This window comes from Erinaceus europaeus, unplaced genomic scaffold (genome assembly GCF_950295315.1).
Source record: "Erinaceus europaeus unplaced genomic scaffold, mEriEur2.1 scaffold_806, whole genome shotgun sequence".
In the NCBI taxonomy this organism is placed as follows: Eukaryota; Metazoa; Chordata; class Mammalia; order Eulipotyphla; family Erinaceidae; genus Erinaceus; species Erinaceus europaeus.
Window position 1 is genome coordinate 10,087 of NW_026647965.1, and position 12,676 is coordinate 22,762.

The 12,676-nt window shown below is 57.1% G+C and overlaps 1 protein-coding gene across 1 annotated transcript; it reads left to right on the forward strand.

Moving 5' to 3' along the window:
- Positions 1 to 6,904: 6,904 nt before the first annotated feature.
- LOC132536553 (palmitoleoyl-protein carboxylesterase NOTUM-like) lies at positions 6,905 to 12,305 on the forward strand. Its single transcript, XM_060184562.1, has 11 exons — positions 6,905 to 7,224; positions 8,168 to 8,220; positions 8,334 to 8,429; positions 8,826 to 8,886; positions 9,034 to 9,092; positions 9,403 to 9,505; positions 10,023 to 10,214; positions 10,395 to 10,495; positions 10,845 to 10,992; positions 11,802 to 11,849; positions 12,050 to 12,305. The coding sequence occupies exons 1-11, from the start codon at positions 6,905 to 6,907 to the stop codon at positions 12,303 to 12,305; spliced, it is 1,437 nt and encodes a 478-aa protein (XP_060040545.1).
- The last annotated feature ends 371 nt before the right edge of the window (positions 12,306 to 12,676 follow it).

Sequence of the window (12,676 nt, forward strand, 5' to 3'; positions counted from 1 at the left end):
GGCCACAGCGCTTGCACCCGTGGCCACCTGCGGAGAGTGAGCAGCAGTGAGGTGGTGGCAGGCCCCTGGGAGCCCGAGGTCCAGGGCAGCGGTGGGGGGTGTGGGGGGGAGGCGCTTGCCCGCTGAGACCATGGAGCCTGCTGGGGGATGCGGGGGCGGTGGGACATCGAGGCTGTACCCCGATGCCTTTGGCCTGGGCTGCTGAGCAGGGCGCGGGGGCGGCCCGGATGGTGCGCTACCTCCCCCCCTCACAAGTGAGTCGCTGGGACCGAGCCTGGGCGGTGCTCTCGGGGGACCAGGGGCTCCTGGGTGCCCGCGCTTTAGATGTGCCACCACCGCCCCTGCTGCCCGGGCTGGCAGAGGGGGAGGGGGCCGCGCTTGCTCTTTTCTTGGCCTAGGCATCGCCTTTTCTTCCCAAACCATAGGCCTGACAGAGGGGCCTGGATTATTCTCCATGGCAGCAGGAGGTGCTCCCAGCCTGGCTCCATGGGGGGCAGCACGGCACGAAGGCCCTCACCAATTCATTCACAGTGGCCAGCTTGGCGCCGCCAACCCTCTCTCCCAAGCTGCTTCCAGGGTCATGGGGGGAGGGGGGGCGGGTGGCTCCCCTTGTGTGTGGCCACCCCCGGGTGCGAGCACTAACCGGAGCCCCAGGCCCGGTCGCCCAGCACACTGGCTGCCCCTAGCCCAGACCTCACCTTGGTTGGTCTGGGATGCTCTCTCCGGAGTCTCCGCTCTGCGCTCTGGTCCACCCGGCTCGGGAGCGCTCCCTCTCTGGTGATGGCCAAGAGACTCTGGGACTTTTATTCAGTGAGGCCCCAGATCAAAGAGATGGCGGACACAGGAATCTGTGCCCAGGGGCCTCCAGGAGGAGCTAACAGGTGTGGCGCAAGGCCCTGGTGCCCTGGGTGACATGCGGGAGGTACCGGGCGCCCCAGGCTCCTGAGGGAGCCTTCCAGGACCGCTACAGGAGGAGGACCTGGGGCGACCAGTGGGCCTGCACCTCTGTGGGGTCTTGGACCCTCCCCACAGGGGGCCAGGAGTCGGTAGCTGACGTGACCCATGCTGAGCACACCCCTCACCCCCTAACCCCCGGGAATTCTCCCTGCCTCTGTGGTGGCTGCCACACGGCCTGGATTTACCTCTCTGCATCTCCTTACCTTCCCAGGCAGCCTCCCCAGGATGGAGCAAGACTTTCTGGTAGAAATCCAAGTGAGGAGAACAGGTGTTTGACTAATTCTCTACCTGGGAGTCAGGGAGGCAAAGAAAGAAAAATGTTTGCTAACCCTCATCCCCAGAGCACAATCCAGACCTCTTCCTGCCAACCCTTCATGTGTGTCCATGGGCAGCGAGACACCCATTCCAAGTCAGAATGCATGCCTGGCCTTTGGGGACCAGTTCAGACCAAGGACAGGACTTCCAACTCCGTTTCCCTAATTCAGGCAGCCAGGGAGCAATGTCCCCCAGGAAGCCATCTGCCTGGGCTCCTAAGCCCAGTCCTACCGACCTATGTGCAGGGCTGCAGGTTCCCTGCCTCTCTTTGTCCCCTTTGTCCCACTATCCACAGACAGCCCACTGTCCTGCACACATATCAGGTGACACAGTGGGGCACCCATCTGGGGCCATGGAGCACTGTGGTGCCAAGTATTTGAGGGGTGCCAGGTGCTGCCAGTGTGTGCAGTGGTCCAGATCCTCCCCAATTCCTCCCATTTTCCCTATGAGGACAACTGAGGCTTGGAGGAGCCAGCAGTAGAGCCAGCGATGCGCTCCAAGCATGTGGAAATCCATACTGCAGCCCCCCACACACCTATCCCATTGTTGAGTCAATTCAATGGTCATGCTTAGTGTGGGACCAGGGAAGTGGCATAGTGGACAAAGTGCTAGGTTTTCAAGTATGAGATCCTGAGTTTGATCCCTGATATCACATCTGCCAGAGTGATGCTCTGGTTCTTTCTCTCCCCACATTTCATTAATAAGTAAGCCTTGGGCCTGTGAAATAGGTCACTTGGATAGTGCACTGCATTGTCATGTGGGCAACACATTTCAAACATGGCTCCCACTATGCTAAAGGAAGCTTTGGTGCTGTGGTCTCTCTCTCTCTCTCTGCGTCTCTCTCTCATTTTTCTGACTTTTTTCTTTTTCTTTTCCTTTAAAAATTTATTTTATTTATAAAAAGGAAACATTGACAAAACCATAAGGTAAGAGTGTACAACTTCGCACAGTTCTCACCACCAGACCTCCGTATCCCATCCCCTCCCCTGATAGCTTTCCTATTCTTTCACCCTCTGAGAGTCTGGACCCAAGATCATTGTGTGTCTTTTCCTTTTTTGAAAGCACTGCTCAGCTCTGGCTTATGGTGGTGTAGGGGGATTGAAGCTGGGTCTCTGGTGCCTCGGGCATGGAAATCTTTCCCATAACCACTATGCTATCTCTACTGGCCTCTGCCTCTACTAACAAACAAAAGAAAACACATTTTGGGGGTGCAGGAGGTGACACAGTGGATGAAGGAAGATGTCTTGGACTCTCAAATATGAGGTCCGAAGTTCAACCTCTAGTTTCCCATGTGCCAATATGATGCTCTAGTTCTCTTTCTTTTTTTTTAAGATCTTTTTTTTTTTTTAATTTTTTAACCAGAGCACTGCTCAGCACTGGCTTATGGTGGTGCAGGGGATTAAACCTGGGACTTTGGAGCCTCAGGCATGAGCATCTGTTTGACTGGTGTAAAAATACTGGTTCAAGCCTCCGGCTCCCCACCTGCAGGGGAGTCACTTCTCAGGCAGTAAAGCAGGTCTGCAGGTGTCTTTCTCTCCCCCTCTCTGTCTTACCCTCCTCTCTCTATTTCTCTCTGTCCTATCCAACAATGACATCAACAACAACAACAATAATAACTACAACAACAATAAAAACAAGGGCAAGAAAAGGGAAAATAAGTTAAAGATATTTTTAAAAATACATAATTTCTTTTTTGCTATTATCTTTATTTATTTATTGGATAGAGACAGCTATAAATTGAGAAGGTAGGGGATGATAGAGAGGAAAACAGACAGAGAGACACCTGCAGCACTGCCTTATCACTCACAAAGCTTACCCCCTGCAGCTAGGGACCGGGGCTCATACCTGGGTCCTTGTGCATTGTAACATGTGCATTCAGCCAGGTGCACCACCACCCAGTCTCAGTTCTGTGTTTCAATAACAAATAAATAATTTTAAGATAATAACAATGGACACTCATGCCTGAGACTCCAAAGTCCCAGGTTCAGTCCCGCACACCACCATAAGCTAGAGCTGAGCAGTGCTTTGGTAAATATATAGATAAATTAATAATAATAATAATAATAATAATAATAATAATAATAGTCAGGCTTAGCTTCAAACACAGGTCCCATCTGGGGCTGTCCCCTGCCCCAGTCTGGTGGAAGGCTCTGGGGAAGCTAGCCAGCACTTTTGTTCCTCCTCCTGGTGTCCCTTGTCCAAGTCTAGGCAGGCCATGCTGGCTTACAGCTGGACAGTATGGTGGCCCTGGCTCCAAGTCACTTCCTGGCAGGGAGATCCTGGGAAAGGTCTGTGACCTCTTCCCAGGCCTCCACTTCCTCCCCTTTTAAGCAGGGCAGTGACCGTCCCTCCATCAGAGTGCAGCTGTGGGATTATAGGAGCCTATGCATGAGAGCGCAAAAGGTTGTCAGCTAGCCCCCGCCTTTGCAGGAGTGGGGGGCTGTGGGGGGCGAGGGCTGGTTTGTTCTGAAACCTGGCCCTGGGCTTTGCTGGACTGTGATGGGTCCACACACACAACGAAAAAGAGTCTGTGGTTAGGTTTACTCCATGCTAGTGGCTGTGAGGAAGGCGCCTCTGTGGGATGCATAGTGCAGGACTTCCATGCTTGAGACCTTGTTGTGGTTTATGGTAGAGCAGTGATCTGGCCTTTTCCCTTACTTCTCCCTCATTAAGTATATAAATAAATATTTATTTCTAATTATTTATTAATTATTATTATTTCATTTAGTTATTTTATTTTTATTTTTAAATTTCCTTATTGGGGAATTAATGTTTTACATTCAACAGTAAATACAATAGTTTGTACATGCATAATATTCCCCAGTTTCCCATATAACAATGCAACCCCCACTATGTCCTTTGTCATCCTTCTTGGACCTGTATTCTCCCCACCCACCCTATTAATTATTATTTAAGATAGAGGCAGAGAATGAAATAGACCCACAGCACTGAAGTTTCCTTCAATGTAGTGGGGGCCTGGCTTGAACCTAGGTTGCAATTATGGCAAAGCTGCTCACTATCAAAGCTAGTGATTTTACTGGCCCTACTTTTATTTTCCATTTTAGATTTATTTACTTATGGGGGGGGGGCTGGGGCTCATACCTGGGTCCTTGAGCATTGTAATGTGCATTCAACGAGGTGTGCCACCACCCAGTCTCAGTTCTCTCTTTCACTAACAAATAAATAATTTTAAGATAATAATCATAGACTTTCATGCCTGAGACTACAGAGTCCCAGGTTCAATCCCCCACACCACCATAAGCCAGAGCTGAGCAGTGCTTTGGTAAATAAATAAATAAATAAAATAATAATAATAATAAATGACAGGGGTAGATAACATAATGGTTATGCAAAGAGACTCTCATGCCTGAGGCTCCAAAGTCCCAGGTTCAATCCCCTGCACTACCATAAACCGGAGCTGAGCAGTGCTTTGGTTAAAAAAAAAAAAAGGGAAATAAATAATAGGTTTAGCTTCATCTGGGGCTGTCCCCTGCTCCAGGCTGGTGGAAGTCACTAGGGAAGCTAGAGAGAGGAGAAAGATCCATGGCATCTCTCTGGCACATGTGATGCTGGAAATTGAACTTGGGACCTCATGTTTGAGTGTCTAATGCTTAATCCACTGAGCCATCTCCTGGATTGCAAAAATAAAAATTAAGAAAGTTAGGGCGATGATAGCATAATGGTTATACAAAAACACATTTATGCCTGAAACATGAAAGTTCCCAGGTTCAATCTCCAGCACCACCATAAATCAGAACTGGGCAGTTCTCCCGTCACACAAAAGAAGAAAACAAACACTAGCTGTAGAAGTAAAGCAGAGAATCCAGCTCATGAACTGATTAATCCTCTGAGTGACTCTCCCAACATCGGCAAAGAGCCACTCAGACCAGATCTACCCTTGCACCCCTCACGCCTAGGGGCAGCTTCCCCCACTCTCCTTAAGCCACCCAAATCAAGTGTGACTCCCAGGTCAAACTGAAGTCCTTGCTTGGCACCAAAGTGCTCCATGGCCCCAGTTGGGTGCCCCACATTGTCACCTGATATGTGTGCAGGACAGTGGGCTGTCTGTGGATAGTGGGACAAAGGGGACAAAGAGAGGCAGGGAAGCTGCAGCCCTGCACATAGGTCGGTAGGACTGGGCTTAGGAGCCCAGGCAGATGGCTTCCTGGGGGACATTGCTCCCTGGCTGCCTGAATTAGGGAAACGGAGTTGGAAGTCCTGTCCTTGGTCTGAACTGGTCCCCAAAGGCCAGGCATGCATTCTGACTTGGAATGGGTGTCTCGCTGCCCATGGACACACATGAAGGGTTGGCAGGAAGAGGTCTGGATTGTGCTCTGGGGATGAGGGTTAGCAAACATTTTTCTTTCTTTGCCTCCCTGACTCCCAGGTAGAGAATTAGTCAAACACCTGTTCTCCTCACTTGGATTTCTACCAGAAAGTCTTGCTCCATCCTGGGGAGGCTGCCTGGGAAGGTAAGGAGATGCAGAGAGGTAAATCCAGGCCGTGTGGCAGCCACCACAGAGGCAGGGAGAATTCCCGGGGGTTAGGGGGTGAGGGGTGTGCTCAGCATGGGTCACGTCAGCTACCGACTCCTGGCCCCCTGTGGGGAGGGTCCAAGACCCCACAGAGGTGCAGGCCCACTGGTCGCCCCAGGTCCTCCTCCTGTAGCGGTCCTGGAAGGCTCCCTCAGGAGCCTGGGGCGCCCGGTACCTCCCGCATGTCACCCAGGGCACCAGGGCCTTGCGCCACACCTGTTAGCTCCTCCTGGAGGCCCCTGGGCACAGATTCCTGTGTCCGCCATCTCTTTGATCTGGGGCCTCACTGAATAAAAGTCCCAGAGTCTCTTGGCCATCACCAGAGAGGGAGCGCTCCCGAGCCGGGTGGACCAGAGCGCAGAGCGGAGACTCCGGAGAGAGCATCCCAGACCAACCAAGGTGAGGTCTGGGCTAGGGGCAGCCAGTGTGCTGGGCGACCGGGCCTGGGGCTCCGGTTAGTGCTCGCACCCGGGGGTGGCCACACACAAGGGGAGCCACCCGCCCCCCCTCCCCCCATGACCCTGGAAGCAGCTTGGGAGAGAGGGTTGGCGGCGCCAAGCTGGCCACTGTGAATGAATTGGTGAGGGCCTTCGTGCCGTGCTGCCCCCCATGGAGCCAGGCTGGGAGCACCTCCTGCTGCCATGGAGAATAATCCAGGCCCCTCTGTCAGGCCTATGGTTTGGGAAGAAAAGGCGATGCCTAGGCCAAGAAAAGAGCAAGCGCGGCCCCCTCCCCCTCTGCCAGCCCGGGCAGCAGGGGCGGTGGTGGCACATCTAAAGCGCGGGCACCCAGGAGCCCCTGGTCCCCCGAGAGCACCGCCCAGGCTCGGTCCCAGCGACTCACTTGTGAGGGGGGGAGGTAGCGCACCATCCGGGCCGCCCCCGCGCCCTGCTCAGCAGCCCAGGCCAAAGGCATCGGGGTACAGCCTCGATGTCCCACCGCCCCCGCATCCCCCAGCAGGCTCCATGGTCTCAGCGGGCAAGCGCCTCCCCCCCACACCCCCCACCGCTGCCCTGGACCTCGGGCTCCCAGGGGCCTGCCACCACCTCACTGCTGCTCACTCTCCGCAGGTGGCCACGGGTGCAAGCGCTGTGGCCATGGGTCCTGAAGTGTGTGCATTGCTGCTGCTGGGCTTGCTGTACTGGGCTGGGGACTGCGAAGCTCAGATGACCTGGCAGCGCCTAGGCCAGCAGCCGCACCGGTCGTGGGCAGAGCGGGTGGCGGACGACAGGCAAGTGGTGGAGAGCTTCCCTCTGGACCTTACGGCCTTGGAAGGCAACATGGAGAGCTTCATGGAGCAGATTCAGAGCCTGGCGCAAGCCCTGTACCCCTGCGCCTCACAGCAGCCCAGCGAAGATCTGCACCTGCATCTCCTGCTCAACAAGTCGGTCACCTGTAACGATGGCAGCCCGGCAGGGTAAGGCCCTGGTGCGCCCCCTCCAGGCTCCCGGCCGGCCCCTCCGGCTGCGGGGCGTCCGCACCCTCTCTGGCTGGCCCGGGTGGCTCACGCCCTAGCAGAAAGGAGTCCCGTCGGTCTGGGTGGGTCGGGGGGGCGGGAGGGTGGGGAATACTGGCGCCCCAAGGTAAACGGGGCGGCGCTAGAAGAGCTGGTCCCCAGTTGGCCCTGGGAATGACCCCACTGGTCACTGATGCGCAGCCTGCTCATGGCCTTCGGTCCCTGGGTGAGTGACCCTGACCCCAGCAGGAGGGGGTGAGGCGAGGGGGGCGTGGAGTCTTGTGGGACCCCCCCTTCCCATATACACACACTGCAGTTCTCTGTAGCCACTACTGCCCTGCTGCCTGACCAGGAGAGAGGGGTGGAATGGAGAGGAGGTTCAGGTGGCACAGTGCCCTCCATCTGTCAGGGACGCAGGCTGGGAAGGATGGGTAGCTGAGGCCCTAGGTGACTGCACAGCCTGAGGACACTCTTCAGACCTCGGTGGCAGGTCCAACCCTGCTCTGTGCGTCCCAGCACGACCCCACTTTTACCGGGGTCCTGCTATTCTCTGAGCGCCAAGCCCCCCCCCCCCCCGAGCCTGGGACCCCCGAAAGGCTGCCCGCGCGGAGGTCATGGGTGGTCTCGGGCCGTGCGGCCCGAGGGATTTTCCACGGACCACGCAGCCCCTCGAGCCCTTCCCCGCCCTTCGAGCGCCCCCTCCTGGGGTTGTGCCCTCTCGCTGGGACAGACGCGCTGCCCGTCCGCTGGCGCCCTCGTGTGGCCACACGCGTGAGGTGACAGGTGGAATGATGCCCCCTCCCTGCCGGGGGCCCCCTACCCCTCCACACCCGAGTGAAGGCTCTGGGTGGGATGGGGGCGACCCTGAACCCCGCTGACGCCGCGCCGCCTCGCGCCCTTGCAGCTACTACCTGAAGGAGTCCAAAGGCAGTGGACGTTGGCTGATCTTTTTGGAAGGTTCGTCCCACCCCCGCCCCCGCCCCCGCCCCTGCCCACCACCTCCCCAGGCCGAACCGCGGGAGGGCGGACTCTCCAGGCCGCCAGGCCTAAGCACAGGACTGTCTGTACAGGAGGCTGGTACTGCTTCAACCGCGACACCTGCGAGTTGAGACACAGCGCAACGCCGCACCTCATGAGCTCCAAGGACTGGCCGCGCACCCGCATAGGTGAACAGACGGGGTGGGCGGGGGAGACAGACCCACCTGGGCCAGGGGCACACCTCTTGGGACTCTCCATCCCCAATCCTGGAAGCTGCTCAGCGTCCTTCTCCCCAGCCCAGTTCTTGAACTTCCCAGAGGCCACCCATCCATGGCCCTGGCACTCTTATCCCAACCTCCCAGGGTTCACCTAGCTGTCACAGCTTGGGCATCTTGAGCATGGTGACTTCATGTGTCCATCCCTACGTGCTTTCGGCTGCCTCCATTGCTGGAGCCACACCGGGCTGTAGAGAAATCCCTGCACACAGAGACACATGTGCTCTCGGGTGGCCACCCCCCACACACACACAGACACACACGCACACACGCCCAGCAAGCAGCCCCATCACCTGTGTCCCCCCACAGGCACCGGGATTCTGTCCTCCCTTCCAGAGGAGAACCCCCACTGGTGGAATGCCAACATGGTGTAAGCATGAGCAGGGGGGATATTCTTAAAGGCTCTTCCTTTTGGGGGTCACTTCTGGGAGAAGGTTCTTGGGGAGGGCTTCCTTCCTCCCAGGGAGGGGGGCAGCAGCTCACACTGTACCTGTGTCTCTCTGTCCTTCTGCTGCAGTTTCATCCCCTACTGCTCCAGTGATGTATGGAGTGGCGCTTCCCCCAAGACTAAAAAGAGTGAGTGCCTGGGCCAGGCAGGGCTCCTGGGAAGATAAAGACCTCCAGTCTCTACACCCCCTCCATCCCTTGACAGGCTGACCCTGAGGGAGGGGGAGGCCCCCTCACTCCTCCAAGCTCCCTGGGTGGGGTCTCAGTGTGGCCTGGTATGCATCAGCCACCTCCTTCTTGGCTGTCGCTAGTGCCACCACCACCACCCCCCACCTCCAGATGCCCTCAGTGAGAGCTGGCTCCAGGGCTCCCTGCTCCAGGGCTGGCTGTGGGCCTGCCCTGCCCAGTCCACCGGCAGCCGCCTTCTTTCTCCCCACAGATGATTATGCCTTCATGGGTACCCTCATCATCCAGGAGGTGGTTCGGGAGCTCCTGGACAGGGGGTTGGCAGGGGGCAAGGTGCTGCTGCTGGCAGGAAGCAGGTGAGCTTGGCAGGGGGTGGGAGGACACAGATGCAGGCTAGGGGGTAGACACTGGGTAGAAGGGAAGGGGAGCGGGGGCCCCACAGGCCTCAGGGGTGTGGCACTGCCTAGCTGGGAAGAATGTGCAAGAAGAATGGGCATTCCTGGGCAGCTGGTGATTTCACTTCAGAGGATCCCCCCAGATAATGTGATAGAAGGAAGGCCTGATTTGTGACCCAGGAAGTTGGTTGTGGGTTGCATGGGGACCAGGGTTCCTTCTCCAAGGCCTGGGAACCCAACAAGTGGGGAGCTCAAGAGACCTGGGACACCCATTCATCTCAACTGTCTATAGGGAAACTGAGGCAGAGAGCCAGAGAGAGGAAGAGAAGGAGGTATGGAGGGAAAGACCAGTTGGCCTGGGCCCCTGCTCTGCAGCCCCCTCTCTGCGTTGTACAGGACTGTGGATGTGGGGAGCATCCACATCCCAGTCACCCCGCCTCGCGTCCCCACCCCAGCCTCACACCCTGTCTCCCCACAGCGCGGGAGGCACTGGCGTGCTGCTCAATGTGGACCGGGTGGCCAAGCAGCTGGAGGAGCTGGGCTACCCGGCCATCCAGGTGCGGGGTTTGGTCGACTCGGGCTGGTTCCTGGATAACAAGCAGTATCGGCACACAGACTGCGTCGACACTCTCACCTGCGCGCCCACGGAGGTCATCCGCCGGGGAATCAAGTGCGTGGGCGGGACCTATTGTGGACTGAGCCCTACTTGTTGTTGGTTGGGCGGGGCTTAAGCGGACTGGGCGTGGTCTGCGCTGGCATCTGCGCCGAGTGGGCGGGACCTGAGTTGGGTGGGCGTGCCCGCTCTGCTGTGTGGCCTGGGGCGCCGCCTGACCTGCAGCCTGTGACCCAGGTACTGGAACGGGCTGGTCCCAGAGCCCTGCCGGCGTCAGTTCAAGGAAGGCGAGGAATGGAATTGTTTCTTCGGCTACAAAGTCTACCCAACAGTGAGCAGTGAGTGGGACTGTGGGGTCCGCCGTTTTGCACCCCTCCAACATCCATTACCCAAGACAGTCCCTCAGAGGTCGGCTTAGGTCCGTGTCCACCGGAGTAGGGTGACTAGCTCTGTTTGCCTCACTGGGGCGCTAGAGAGCACTGCACCCCCTGGAGCTGCACCCTAGGGCCCGCTGTTGTAGGACCCCACCACCCCTCCAAGCCCCAAACTCTAGGGAGCTTTCAGGTCCCTGTGATCTAGAACAGAGTGTGGCTTGTGGGGGCCAGGCCAGCTGCGGGGGGCTGTGGAGGGCAGAGTACCTCTCAGAAAGGGTGGACACCTCAGGGACCAAGCCCCTGCTCTCCCCAGGCCCGCTGTTCGTGGTGCAGTGGCTGTTCGACCAGGCCCAGTTGATAGTGGACAACGCGTACCTCACTGGCCAGCCAGTGCAGGAGGACCAGAGGCTCTACGTCCAGAACCTAGCCGGAGAGCTGAGACACACACTCCAGAATGTGTCGTGAGTTGTGTCCCCTTCTCAACATGGTGGGGAGCACTTCGCCTAAAGGGGACTTAGAAAGGGGAGCAGCCAGGAGCCTGCCATGGGTGGGAGTACACTGATCTCCCCCACATCAAGGGAAACTGTGCAGCACTGAAAAGCAGCCAGAATAAAGAGGATTCCCATCTGGGAAGGCCACACACTGCATGGTCCCAACGACAGGACATTCTGCAAAAGACAGAGCTGTGGAAACAGATCTGGGGAATTCCAGGGATTTGGGGAGGAGGGATGAACAGGGATCCTAGGGGCGCGGGACTATTCTGAGTGCTATTTGTCCAAACTGATAGAAGGGGAAACAGTGAGACTCTCATGTCCCTGGTGCACTCTGGACAACATGTGTCATGTGCAGGTCACCCTGTGACCAGTGTCCCATCTGTGGGGACAGGGGTTATACTTCAATTTTCCTAAGAACCTGAAACATCCCTGTAAAGCAAACTACAGGGCTGAGGAGACTGCTCAGCCTCTTAGAGCACAGACCTTGTGTGTCTGAGGCCCCCAAAGCTACTGGTTCAATCCCCAGCACCACCTTATGCCAGGGTTGAGTGGTGTTCTGATTCTATAAATAAATAAATAAATAAGTAAATAAATGAGGTCTAGAGGCAGAAGGGAGGAGGGTGGCAGAGACATGTGTGCTGCTGGGGATGAAACCCGGTGACAGGAAGGGACTGAGAGGCAGGTGGAGGCCTGGCCCCCAAGGGAGGGGTAGGGGCAGGCCGAGGTGGACTGTGGGACTGGGACTGACTCATGGGTATCCCTCTCCTTCCTTCCAGGGCCAGCTTTGCCCCTGCCTGCTTCTCACATGAGGTCATCATCCGAAGGTCAGTGTTCCCGGGTCTCTAGGGCATCATCCCTCATCATTCCTCACACGAGATGCCCTAACAACCCCCCCCCCCCAGACCTCAGGCTGCCCACCCACTTGACCTTTCTAAAGCTGCTGAAGCCATTTACTCAGTTAGCTCAGGCCATCTCTGGCTGCACCCTGCCTGAACTTTGACCCCTGCTGGTTTTCTGTCTGCAGCCAGTGGACGGAAGTCCAGGTAAACGGGACGTCCCTACCCGAGGCGCTGCACTGCTGGGACAGGAGCCTGCATAGGAGCCATAATGCCAGCAAAGCCCCCGTGAAAGGCTGCCCCATCCACCTGGTGGATAGCTGCCCCTGGCCTCACTGCAACCCTACCTGCCCCACCATCCGCAACCAGTTCACAGGGCAGGAGGTGAACGTGGCCCCGTTCCTGAGGCGCATGGGCTTTGATGTGCCGAGTGTGGCCCAGTAATAGGGCCTGGAGCCCAGCAAGCTACTGGGGATGCTGAGCAGTGGGAACTAGGGGCCTCCCTGAGAAAGACACCAGTCCAGCTGCCCCTGACCATACCAGGACACCAGGCCCAGCGCTCCAGCACTGCAATCAAACTGCTTCTCCCAGCAGACTTTGCTGCAGCTCACTCACTGCCTAAGAGAGGCCCAGCCAGTCTGTAGCCTCAGGCAGAACCCAAGATTCTGAGACCCTGAGACCCCAGTACGACGGGGGTGGGGTGGGGGATGGGTGGGGGGAGGGGTGCCTCCTAACCCTCCCTGGGGAGCCAGAAGCACTGGATTCCTATGCCCACCTTCCCTTTTGTATTATTTTATAAAATGAATTTTTATTAC

What these genes read in the sequence shown, in the direction of transcription:
- LOC132536553 (XM_060184562.1), top strand. Translation starts at nt 6,905, where the DNA reads ATGGGTCCTGAAGTGTGTGCATTGCTGCTGCTGGGCTTGCTGTACTGG. An exon ending in TTGGCTGATCTTTTTGGAAG is followed by an intron (nt 8,221 to 8,333) that starts GTTCGTCCCACC and finishes CTGTCTGTACAG; the next exon opens with GAGGCTGGTACTGCTTCAAC. An exon ending in AGTCTACCCAACAGTGAGCA is followed by an intron (nt 10,496 to 10,844) that starts GTGAGTGGGACT and finishes TGCTCTCCCCAG; the next exon opens with GCCCGCTGTTCGTGGTGCAG.